The sequence below is a fragment of the Halteromyces radiatus genome, assembly GCF_025201355.1.
Source record: "Halteromyces radiatus strain CBS 162.75 chromosome Unknown BX664scaffold_3, whole genome shotgun sequence".
In the NCBI taxonomy this organism is placed as follows: Eukaryota; Fungi; Mucoromycota; class Mucoromycetes; order Mucorales; family Cunninghamellaceae; genus Halteromyces; species Halteromyces radiatus.
Genome location: NW_026251689.1, coordinates 770,093 through 782,783, shown reverse-complemented (window position 1 = coordinate 782,783; position 12,691 = coordinate 770,093). Strand labels below are relative to the sequence as shown.

At 33.7% G+C, this 12,691-nt stretch overlaps 4 protein-coding genes across 4 annotated transcripts; 2 read left to right on the top strand and 2 right to left on the bottom strand.

The window, feature by feature from the left end:
• Positions 1 to 18: 18 nt before the first annotated feature.
• BX664DRAFT_328057 (uncharacterized protein) lies at positions 19 to 572 on the bottom strand. The gene has a single exon (XM_051544535.1). It carries the CDS (start codon positions 557 to 559, stop codon positions 65 to 67), a length of 495 nt encoding a protein of 164 aa, XP_051401206.1. The 5' UTR covers positions 560 to 572; the 3' UTR covers positions 19 to 64.
• Positions 573 to 2,157: 1,585 nt separating this feature from the next.
• Positions 2,158 to 4,200, top strand: BX664DRAFT_378513 (eukaryotic and archaeal DNA primase, large subunit-domain-containing protein). Its single transcript, XM_051548829.1, has 9 exons — positions 2,158 to 2,364; positions 2,416 to 2,647; positions 2,715 to 2,787; positions 2,862 to 2,978; positions 3,038 to 3,175; positions 3,237 to 3,380; positions 3,469 to 3,576; positions 3,662 to 3,810; positions 3,872 to 4,200. Exons 1-9 carry the CDS (start codon positions 2,178 to 2,180, stop codon positions 4,173 to 4,175), a joined length of 1,452 nt encoding a protein of 483 aa, XP_051401205.1. The 5' UTR covers positions 2,158 to 2,177; the 3' UTR covers positions 4,176 to 4,200.
• Positions 4,201 to 4,668: 468 nt separating this feature from the next.
• Positions 4,669 to 9,315, bottom strand: BX664DRAFT_384281 (Six-hairpin glycosidase-like protein). The gene is made up of 12 exons (XM_051549169.1): positions 9,161 to 9,315; positions 8,974 to 9,082; positions 8,863 to 8,902; positions 8,723 to 8,801; positions 8,507 to 8,667; positions 8,218 to 8,448; positions 7,855 to 8,161; positions 7,751 to 7,790; positions 7,628 to 7,671; positions 7,150 to 7,199; positions 6,476 to 6,933; positions 4,669 to 6,384 (listed from the first exon to the last, which is right to left on the bottom strand). Exons 1-12 carry the CDS (start codon positions 9,281 to 9,283, stop codon positions 4,823 to 4,825), a joined length of 3,204 nt encoding a protein of 1,067 aa, XP_051401204.1. The 5' UTR covers positions 9,284 to 9,315; the 3' UTR covers positions 4,669 to 4,822.
• Positions 9,316 to 9,486: 171 nt separating this feature from the next.
• BX664DRAFT_260184 (small-subunit processome) lies at positions 9,487 to 12,633 on the top strand (the record flags this gene model as incomplete). The annotated part of the gene is made up of 5 exons (XM_051540624.1): positions 9,487 to 9,786; positions 9,847 to 10,512; positions 10,578 to 11,442; positions 11,714 to 12,369; positions 12,448 to 12,633. 5 exons carry the CDS (start codon positions 9,487 to 9,489, stop codon positions 12,631 to 12,633), a joined length of 2,673 nt encoding a protein of 890 aa, XP_051401203.1.
• Positions 12,634 to 12,691: the final 58 nt, after the last annotated feature.

The window sequence follows — 12,691 nt, the reverse complement described above, 5'->3', positions numbered from 1 at the left end:
GAGAGAGATGAGTAAAAAAAAAAAAAAAAAAAAAGAAAAGAATGGAGATAATGTACTATATATATTAATTCTTTTTCTTTGACCATTTTCTTGTTCCACGTGAGGATCGTTTTCGCTTGGATGATGATGATGATGATAAAGAACCACCACGGTTTCGTTTCTTGATGACATCTGTTTTTAGACTGAGGGGCCGTACAGTTCCATGGAGTTTCAAAAATAGACCACACGCATTACATAGAGGTAATCCATCCACATTCCGGCGCCATAAGGGAGTATTACAAGTACCGCAATTGTTGCATCGGGTCACACCATCTTCAGTAGCAGTAGAGTGCATAGAGTTGTCAGCTACATCTTGTCTTTTGCAAGTATATTCGTTTTTTTGTTGTGTAGATTTCCTTTTCTTTTTTTGAGATGATGATGTCCTAGGTTTTTTTTTATTGGTGGATTGTTGTTGTTGTTGTTGTTGTTGTTGTTGTTGTTGTTGACGATGATGATAATGTTGGGTTGGTGAATGATAGGATCGAGTACTGTACACGTGATCGTTTCGTTCTTTCTCCATCAAATGGGTCACTGGCCAATCCAAATCTTCCGCTTCATCCATGATGTCTTGTTCACTTTGTTCTAATGGTTCATCATCATCATCATCATCATCATCATCTTGTTCTTGTTGTTCTTGCTGTAATTGTTGTAGTTGTAATTCTTGTTGTTCCATCCATAATAAATCATCATCGTCTTCTTCTTCATCATCATCATCATCATCGTCGTTGTTATTGTCGTTTTCATCTACATCAGAATCCATCATTTTCAATGGACTTGCTGCTATTGTGGATGTATGAATGTTATCTGTTGTGGATGTATGATATAAATTGGAAGTACTGGATTCTTCTTGTTGGTATGATTGTTGTATGTAGTCAAGGTTATTTTGGGGAATAGATAATGTTGAATGAGTTTTCAAAATGGTAGAAGGACTTGAAGGCATAACAAAAGATAAAGTAGAAGATGGTGTATCAAAAGAAGAAGAGAAAAAAGAATCATCAATACCATCAAGTGTCATGTCAAAAGGGTGTATAAAGGATGATGGTTGTTGAGGATGATAATGATGATCTATATCTTCGGTCATTGTAGGTGTCAATAAAATAGCATCACCATCACCAATAACACTGCTGCTATTACTATCGGGAGATGTTGTCATAGTATCAATTGTTGTCGGTAAGCCTGGATACATAAAGCTATCTAAACCCATAGTTTCCCATGAATAATATTGACTTGACGATGTTGATGATGGATAATACATGAATAATTGTAAGTAATGATGATATATAAAAAAAAAAAAAAAAAGTAAAAATCAAAAAAAAGAAGAATAAAAAAAAAAAAAAAGAAATAGTCCTTATCCTTTTTATATCATCATTGACCATTCAGGCTCTAAATGACGACCATGCTTTTCCCTGAGTTTGATTCGCCGCTTTTTATAACCTCCCCCCTCTCTGACAGTGAGTGTAACATCAGAAATTTTCATTACAATAAAGAATGAGATAAAATTTCTCAGTTAGCACATCATTGCCCAACGAATGGAAAACGTGCTTTCTGTTGATTCTTCCTTTATTCTATTTTTTTTTTTTTTTAGGAGAATCACCCCCTTTACACTAGTAATCACAACATTCTCTCTTTCTCTCTTTTTTTTTTTTTAAATTGATGAACTTGTAACTATAGTTTGTTTTATATTATTATATAGATATATACAAAACAAGGTTAAACAATCATAAACATTACTTTTTTCTTTCTTCACTTTAGGAAAGTTTATCGAGATAGGTAATCACTTTCCCCCTTAAAAAAGAAAAAAAAGAGCATGATATGCTTATCACTTTTTGTCACAGGGTCTATTTTTTTTTTTTTTTTTGTATCTTCCCTAGATACATATTATCCATATGAAAATAAAATAATGATCATCTTCTAGTTTCAGTTAAAGTATTCTTTTTATTGGTTGGTGTGGGAAATATCTTTTAGTTAGATGCATCTTAGAAATTTTTTAATAAAGTTATAAATCGCGGGATTCAAAAAAAAGGGAAAACGCGAGACTCCAAAAAAAAAAAAGAACTTCCCGCGTCAGTTCAAAACAAAAAAATTTCTTTTCTTTATTTTTTTTTTTTTTTTTTTTTTAGTTTCATTTTATATATATCATGTTCAAATCAAGGAAAACTAGTGTTAATAGATTTGCTGCAGCTTCTACTCGTCAAAGAGTTCATATAGAACAAGACTCTGTATTGGATTCAGAATACCCTTTTCGACTCAACTTTTACTTACAACCTCCTCCTGCTGATATTACTATTGAAGAATTTGAATTATTTGCACTAGATCGTTTACAAGGTATTATAAAATACAATTCTTTTTATTTTATTTATTAATCCAATATATTAGTACTTAAGGCTGTCGAAACATCAAAATTACGTAACAGGAACGAAGAAGAATACAAAAAAGATATTCAGTTAGCTTTGGATAAATATTTACCTATGAAATCAAATGCTGCAAAAACAGATCTAGTGGAAGAACGAAGAAAGGATCATATTAGTCATTTTGTTTTACGTTTAGCTTATTGTCGAAGTGAAGAATCAAGAGAATGGTTTTTACGTCAGGAAGATGCTTTATTCAAGTAAAGTATTTTGAATATATATATATATGATATTATTTCTCACCTTTATTTTCTTACATTATGATAGATTCAGATTCGAACAAGAAAATATGGATGATAAGAAAAGATTTTTAGAAACGGCTAACTTGGATTGGAAAGTGGTAAGATAAAAACAGTAGAATGAAAAAAAGGATATATTTACTTATGATATTCCTTATTTCTAATTATTGTCTAGGTGGACCCTGAAACAAAGAAAAGAATTCAACCACAATTAGAACGATGTGTATCAGGAAAAACATTCAAGGATAAAACTACTGCAGCTTCTCATGTTGTTAATGAAACATATTTTGAAGTAAGTATAGAATCAAAAAAAAAAATGATAATAATACAATATTCATATTACTCTTGTAGGTCCCATTTGAAAAAGTCCCTGATCTCGTACGACGTCGTGGTGTATACGTTCACAAAGGCAAAGCTTATGTTCCAATGTCAAATCAAATTAGTTTGGTACAAGATGAATTCAAAAAACGTTTGGCCAAAATGTTACAGGTAAACTTATAGCTATATCTCTAGGAAATATAATACTAACCTATATGTCATGATGATATAGGCAACAGCAAAAGCATTACCACGACTGGAGGAAGATGATCGATTGAAACCTATTTTATTAAATGTGGAAAAACAATATATTGGTAAAATATATACTGGATCTGCTGATTCCAATGGTGACTTGAAGGCAGCTGATGTGGATGTGGTAAGTTATATGCTTTGGTGATGATGAATAACAAAAAAAAAAAAAAAAAAAAAAAGTGGCTCACTCTTTTTTTTTTTTTAATGTATAGATGGTAGAGAATCATGCTCCTTTGTGTATGCGAACATTACATAGTGCACTTCGTCGGGACAAACATTTGAAACATGGTGGTAGAATGCAGTATGGTCTTTTTCTCAAGGTAACATAGAAACAATATTTCATTATTTTTGCAATATATATATACATATTCATCATACGTCTACATCTACATTGAACACGTCTAGGCCATTGGATTATCGGTTGAAGAAGCTTTATTGTTCTGGCGAACAGCATTTACCAACAAAACAGATGAACAATTCCAAAAGGAATATGCTTACAATATTCGACACAATTATGGATTGGAAGGAAAACGAGTTAGTTATACTGCATATAGGTGAGAATCATATTGGATGAAAGTAGATGAAGATCATTCATGTAATTTTTTTTCTTTATAGTTGTAATACCATCATCAAAGGAAATTCTCCATCTACAGGTGATTACCATGGCTGCCCATTCCGACATTTCTCAAATGGCAATTTAGAAGCAAGGTTATACAAGGACAAGATACCTCCCGATCAAGTCAAAGAAATCATGAACTTGGTGCATGGATCTCATTATCAAGTGGCTTGCACGAAATATTTTGAAATCACTCATCCACGACATGACAAGATAGATACAATTGAACATCCTAATGCTTATTATGAACTTAGTTTAGGTTTAACGGACGAAGCTATGGAAGTGGAAAAAGAAATAAAGTAGTTTTTTTTTTTTTTTTATCAACCTTTCGTCGAGTCATACCATTATCAAATGTTTGTAATGTAGCAAATGAATTCCTTCCCCATCGATGTATTCTTTTTTTTTTTTTTTACCATATTCTTTTGTGATGTATTTTTTTTTTATGTACTCTATAAATTGAAAGACAAGGTATAAATTGTTATTAAGACAAGTGAAAGAAAATGATTTCATCTGTGTTCAACCCAAATTTGGTAGGATGATGATCATTTTTGAATGAGTTGCAAAAGTATGTATTTTATCAAATGCAGAGAAAAGGCAATCTTATTGGTTAATTATTGCCTACGGGAAAAGGAGGGGGGAGAACAAGAATTCTTTTTTTTTTAATATGTATAGATCATTTAAAAGAATCATAGAATTCATCATGCCATAATACCATCAAATCACATCACATCATCCCATCATCCTTTATTCATCCATTCATCCATCATGCTTCATTTTATACGTGTAACACCAAAACTTGTAGACAACATGTTTTCCTTTATTCGATCTAATGAGTCGTCAAATAACAACAGTAAAAAAAATGTCCACTAAACTAATTGTACATATAAATCTAAACTAAATGAATAATAATAAAAATAAAGATAATGATAAAAAAAAAGATGCCAATTGCTTCAACGAATAAATATCAAGGATATAAGAGCGGCCAACACAGACACCACATAGGAGGAACAAGGAGAGGGATTGGCAGTAGATGTTTTTTGTTTCTTGTCTTTTTGATGATGATGATGCTTTTTCTTTTTGTGTCCTTCTGTTTTGCCGTTTTCATCATCAACTTGTTGTTTTTCACCTTGATCGTTTGGTTTAGCTTGTTGCTTGATACTATTTCCACCAGTCACTGTAAAAGCACGAGCAGCACCTTGTCCGGGATAAAGAGTGTCTATCATTGTTTCGGCCGCCTGAGGATTCATCAATAACTTCCAAGAATAAGATGAAGCCATTTCACCACGAGGACATCCTTTGTTGCAAGTGTGATAACAATCATCTGCTGGCCAGGCAGGAGGAGTAGATGCATTAGGATGAGACCAACCAAGATCAAGACCACAATCAGTATAAGGTTCAAACTTGTCCACACCATAATAATCAATTAAACCTGCAATAGCACCAGTCCAAGCTGAATTGTAATCTTGTGTGACTTCAGAGTATTCATAGTTGGAACGATCATCATACCAGCTATCATCCACACTAGGTCCACCTTCAACAGCACCATAAAGAATGAATCGTTGACCTGTTTTGCTTTCAGAAAAGTCCTTTTCCACTTTATCTTGGAATTCACCACGCATAGGATAATCAATGTAACTATTGTAGGATGACTTGTGATAGGGCTTGGAAGGGAAATTATCACCAAATCCAACTACCCAAGAGTAACCATAGTCGCCAAGAGCATAGTTGATTTGTTGTGTAGCAAAAGTGACCATCTGTTCTGCTTCTGTACCTTTGTAATCCATTGCTTTGGCCATAGCTAACATCAAGAAAGCCACATTACCAGAGTAACCAACAGAACCCCAATGTTCGATGTAAGCTAGACCACGAGGAGTATACTTGACGATTTGATTTGGATTGGGTAAGAATTGATTGAAATATTCCATGGAATTGGTATAAAACATTTCTTCTTTGGTGAATAGATAGAGCAAGACATGTAAGGCACCACCTTTTTCATCCCAAGAATATTCAGTAAAAGAATCCGAAGCTTTAAGATACCATTCTTTTGCTGTGTCCAACCAGTCAGGGTCCTTGGTAGCAGCATAGATCCAAGCAGCACTCCATGCTAATTCATCCACATAATGAGTTGAAGGGTACCAGAATGTCGCCCACTGGAATGCATTGTCATTCGAACTTACATAACTTCCTTGATGTTCAGTAGCCAGTTTGAATAGTCTTTTCGCACGATCCACAAGATCATCAGCAAAAGCTTCGTCGTAAGGTCTCCAAGCAATCGAGATAGCAGCCATGGCAGCACTATATTCACCAATGATTTCAGACGATGGATTATCAGGAGTAATGTAAGACGCTTCGTGAGGTAATCCAGTAGGAACCCATTGTTCATATTCTTCAGGTGGTCCCCAATAGTTGAAATCCACATCCAGTTCAATCAATTTAGAGATAGGTCCAAGAGCTGATGTTCCTAATTGACCTACCACATGAGTATCGTTATAATGAGCATTGATAAGATAATCTTACAAAAAAAAAAAAAAAAAAAAAAGAGAGAAAGAAATGAGAAAAAATTTTTTTTTTAATTTCTAATGTATATATTTTTTTTTTGTTACCCGCTCCCCATTTTAGTAATTCAAGACCTTCAGCCAATTCATCCACAGCTTTCATAGCATCACCAAAGACTACAATGTTGAAAGCCAATTGAGTGGCAGTCCAACCAAAAGGTAAACCCCATTTCATTGTATTAGCAGCTTCATACCAACCATGAGATAAGTCTTCACCATATTTGCCTACACAGACTTTGCAAGAATCACCTCTCCAAGCCATACGTTGATAAGGTAAATAACCCGATTTTTGAGCATGATAAAATAAATAACTTTTATGAATGACTTCGGCATAGTTGTATTTAGGTGTGATGGGTGCAATATATGGACCTTTAATAGGTGGTAAAGGAGGATACATCTTGGGACTAGGTGAATCATCATCATCTTCTTCTTCTTCCATAGCTCCATGTACTACCACATTGGAGATGAATCCACCAAGTAAGGCTATTAATGCAAAACTTTTCAAACTGAGTTTCATAGGATCAAATAGTGACAAAAAAAAAAAAAAAAAAAAAAAAAGAAAGAAAAGAAAAGATATCGAAAGTGATCATTTCGGGTTTTTTTTTTTTTAAAAAAAAAGATATATCATATAAACAAAGTATTTTGGATTTCATTTTTGTTTCTTGTTTGTCTTTAGATTTCTTTTTCGGAAACAAAAATGACAGTTGCCCTTTTTGGATCACCTCGCTGACCTTCTTTTTCGGTTCATTATAATTACCGAGAATAAGCTCATCTTTAAAATTAATAATTATAGTTGTTCCATATCGACAACTACAAAATGATTTTATCAAATTCATATTGAGATTACAATCGAAGCTAATCTTAGTCTCCGAGTCTTTACTTGTATGTATTATCTTCATATATCAAAGTCATATCACATCAGATTTCAAATAAATAAGTAAAAAAAAAAAAAAAAAAAAAAAAAAAAAAAAAAAAAAAAAAAAAAAAAAGAAAAGTTGATGATAATGAATTCATCAAATGGTTTATTTACAGGGAGGAAGAAAATGAAATAATCTAATTTCAGAAAATAGATATACACTATGTGAGAGATAGCCATTGGAAGACTAAAATAGGTCATACTAAAAATTAAGAATTATGTTAGAGAAACAACGTATTAGCCTTTATTTGTTTATTTTGTATATCTTGTAATTGTTTACTTACAAAGTAATCTAAACCTTGACCAACTTCCCATAATGATAAACCAACTATTAAAAAAAAAAAAAAGACAAAAAGTAACCGAAAGCAATTAATTATATACATAAAATAAAAGTCTTCTATTTTTACCTTGATAATCTTCTGCCAAATGAATTCGTCGTTGAAGAGACTAAAAATATATACATATATACAAGCCAAGTAAGTTATCAAAAATATTGTGTATTGTTAATTACCTTAATTGTCGGCATCCATATGATTCCTTGTATAATTCCATCTTCATCCTGATCTTCAAACCAATGTTCTTCGCTCTCTTGATCCCATTCTATATTGATGACTGTCTCGTTATCATCTAAAGTATCTCGTGGTGCTGCCAACCTTTCTAATACTTGATTCATCACTAGTGGTTGTGGTGGCCTTGTAGGAAGATATGACATGGCGTAAAGATTGATTCCTAAAAGTAATTGATGACGATTATTTTCATTTGTAAGTCCAATAATATTGTCCATCATCCAATCAATAGGAGCATTCGGTCCACCATCACTAATGAATGTAAATGTTGTGTTACATATATATATATTTCATCAATCATAACTTACGCGCGGTAACTCGAATAATCATAAGTCATCAAACTGAATCGATCCACAAATGTCGCCATATGTTGATAAATATCTGCTGTGATCATTTGTTGATATTCTTGTCGTAATGGAGGTAATACGATAATCAATTCCTTGTTAAATTCATGAAGTGTTCGTGAGATGTGTTCCAGAAAATACAAAAGTGCTACAGGATAACCAACTTCAAGTACCACGCCATCGTATTCGTATCGTCTACGAAGTAAAAAATGAAAGAAATTAGAATCATCTTTTTATTTTTTGAATAACTTACTTGACTTGATTCATGATTAAATCTATCAACTGATGTGCTTTCTTCTTGTCATTAATGAAACGTTGATAATCTTCCAATTTCCATCCTTCAAGTTGAAACCGAGGTACGATTTTGCCCACTAGATCACCAGATGCAGTCTTCCCTTTCACTTGTTCCATCCACTATGAAATATATATATATATAGGTTATCACTGATTTTTCAATAGATGTACTTACTGATCTATCAACATCATGTTCACCAGTGATCAAAAACCGTTCCTGTTGAGATTGAATATTATACCAAACAGGAGAAACACTATCAAATTTTATATCAGTTAGTTTCTTTATGATTATTTTTCATCTATTCATATTATTACTAATCAAATTTTCCTTTGAACTTTTTGACAATATCGTAACCTAGTACAAGAAGAATTAAAAAAAAAGAATAAAGGAATGAGTTCCTTTAAGATTCTCTGGTATCATCATACCTTTATTATTCCAAGGAGTCACATAAGCCAAAGTATCACCACCTGTAAACTGTTTGATAGATTTCTTTCCATCATTGATATTACTATGTTGCGAAAGAATGTCAGAACCCTTTTATTTTTTTTTTTTAAAAAAAAAAAAGAATACAAGTTAATGAGATATAGAGTGATTCCTTATTTTCTTTCTTACTGTCAAATGCTGAGACGTACTCAAGACCAATTGGGTATTTATATGATTATCATGTGTATAAGAAGTATGGAAAAAACCTACAAATCCCAAAAACAATAACGTTATAAAGTAACTGTTCACCATTAATATCAACGTAGCAGGAAATAGAAGCAAAACTCTTATCAAAAAAAGAAAAATGCTCGGTGTTTCAATAAATCCAATTTGGATTTTACTTTTTTTTTTTTTTTTGCTTGACAAAAAGCCACCCAGTTTTTTTTTCTTTTTGCCTTTTTTACACTTTTTTTTTCTTTCTTTCTTCTTCTCTCTGTTATTTGATATCCTTTACTATGGTTCGACCTCAACAGAAAAAGGGAAATTACAAAAACAATAAAAAAGGAAATCGAAGAAAACAAGATATTACTGATGTGTTTGAAGCTGACGACGATGAACGCCAATTACAACGCAAAGGTCATGATCTAGACGAAGTAGACAATTATGAATACCAAGTTGGTGATATCCAAGGTGATGACGATGAAGAAATAGACTCTGATGAAGCCTTTGATGAATCTGATGACGACCGTTTTGATCATTTTAAATTTGCTGGATCTACAAAGGTAAAGGAAAAAAAAAAAAAAAGGAAAGCCAAAGTTCAATCCATTAAACATCTCTATTCATTTTAGCCTTCTGATAAAAAGCACTTGAAGAAGAAAAATATAAACTCGGACGATGAAACTGGTGAAATCAATTTGGATGAATCCGATCAACACGATAGTGACAATGAAAGTGATGTGAATGGCGATGACTATATGGATATTGCAGATATGCTTAGCGATAATGAAGCTCCTGGGGTGGCGCTGGATAATGAAACTGCAAATACCTTACTACCTGCGAATAATGATGAAGATTCGGATATGGAAGAATTTCTTGGATTCTCTGACGATGATGAAGACACATCCAATGAAGACGACAGCTATCGTGATCAACAAGAAGTAACTGACTTTATTACCTCTTTGGATACCAAGAAACGAAAGCTCGGCATGGATAAGGATGGAAAAAAGAGACAAAAACAATTGACGGAACGATCCGAAGTTTACAAAGAAAATGAATTCAATTTACCTGCACAAAAACCAACCTCAGCTGGAAAGAAAACCAAATTAGACTTGAAAGATTTGATGGGATCAATGGATGGTGAAGTGGCTCTCAGTGAACTTCGTGAAACAGTGAAATCTATGGCTGCTGATAGCAAGAAACAAACTGCTTTGGATGCTCCTTTACCTCAACGAATACAAGATCGCATAGAACGCCAAGCCGCCTACAAAGAAGCCAACAAGGAAATTACTCGCTGGGAACCTACAGTCAAACAAAATAGAGAGGTAAGATCTTAAAATCCCAAAAAAAAAAAATTATATTAATACTTCCTTTATCTTTGTGTTGTTAGGCTGATCATTTATCATTTCCTATGCAAGAATCTGTTACTCAACAAAAACTCACCAGCTCTACTTTAGCCAGCAAATTTGTCGCCAATACTGATATGGAAAAACAAATTGAACAAGCATTACAGCAAGCTGGTATGAAAGATGAAGAATTGGAAGAATTCGAAGCTCTGAAACTCAATAAGTTGACAGTGGAAGAAGTGGAAGAACGACGAAAACAACTGGCAATGATGCGTGAATTGATGTTCCGACATGAAGTCAAGGCCAAGCGAATGAAGAAGATCAAGAGTAAAAGTTACCGAAAGTTGAAACGACAAGAAAAGGCCCGATTAGAAGATCAAATGGCAAAATTACAAGAATTGGATCATGAAATTTCATTGGAAGAACAACAAGAAGCAGCTATGTCTCGTGCTGAAGAACGTATGTCTCTCAAACACAAGAATACTGGTAAATGGGCAAGACGTGCATTGGCCCGAGGTCAACAGGACGAAGGTACTCGTGATGCTATCATGGAACAACTTCAACGTGGGGAGCAACTTCGACGTAAGATTCAAGGTCAAGAATCGGGTGATGATGAATCTGGTGATGATTCTGATCATGATGATGATGGTGTGGAACGCTCTGAAAAGGAACGCATTGCTATGGAACTGGATGCTTTGGAAAAGGATTTGGATCAAGATACCCCTGGAAAAGGCATCTTTGCTATGAAATTTATGCAAGATGCTGCTAAAAGAGAACAACTTGCTGCCAAGGAGGAATTGGATGAATTTCGCAATGAATGGTTGGATGAAAACAGTGACAATGATGAGAAAAACGCTCAAGATCCTACTTACTCTCATGTTGCCAATAATCCAGGTCGAATGGCTTTTGGTTCTAAAAAGGTATGAAACGGTGTGATTTTTTTTTTTTTTAAAAAAAAAAAAAAAAAAAAAGAGGGAAGATGAGGTTGCATGGAAAAAAAAAACTTTATTAATCTAATTTCTTTATCAATAGAATGCAAACAAGAAAAAAGTATCAACATCTTCCGAAAATCAACAAGAAGACACTATTAGTGCTTCCGTCAAACTCAATGATGCTGGTCAAATTGATAAGGTTGCTCTTAGTGCTAGTCATACTACCCGTACTTCTGGATCGGTGAAAGCAACAAGTGTTCCATCTTCTAGTCCCCTTGCCGATTTAGATTCTACTGATGCCAATCCTTGGTTACAAAACGATACCTCCCGCATATCCAAGAAAGCAAGTAAATCCAACAAAGCTGTAAAAGGAAAGAAGATTCAACCAAAAGAAGATGAAGAAGAGGATGTGGAATTGGATCTCACCAATGTTCTTTCAACCAAACAACCATCATCTGGAAAATCATCAAAGACAAAATCGACAGCTACCACACAAGCTACTGTCAGCGAATCAACAAAGAATATCAGCACTTCACAGCAGCCATCAACAACATTGGAAAATAATGAAGATAGTGATGATGATGAAGATGATGTAGCTGCTCCAACAATGATCTCCACATCAAACAAATTATCCTTTAACCAACGTGAATTGGTAGCTCGAGCATTTGCAAATGATAATGTAGTGGAAGAATTCGAACAAGAAAAAGAAGATGTAATTGCTGAAGATGGGGACAAGGTGGAAGATTTAACATTACCTGGTTGGGGTTCCTGGGGTGGCAAAGGTATCAAGACTAAGGCAAAGAACAAAAAGAAGATTATCAAGGTGACAAAGGGAATAGATGCTGCAGAACGAAAGGATTCAAAACTGGCAAATGTTATTATCAATGAAAAGCGTCATAAAAAGGTAATATTAATGATTATTTAGTTATATAGATAATTTATTTTTTTTTTTTTTTATTTTTATTTATTTCTCCTTCTTTAGTCTGAAAAATATCAAGCTACTACGGTACCTTTCCCTTTCAAGAGTATGGAACAATACGAACATTCATTACGTGCTCCTGTTGGCAAGGAATGGAATACTCGAGACTCTTATCAAAAGATGACCAAACCAAGAGTGATGACCAAACTTGGTACAGTAATCGATCCACTTTCGGTTCCCTTCAAATAGATTATCCCCCCTCTCTCCTCCGTTTTTATTATTCATTCAATTCATATAAAAGCATTTA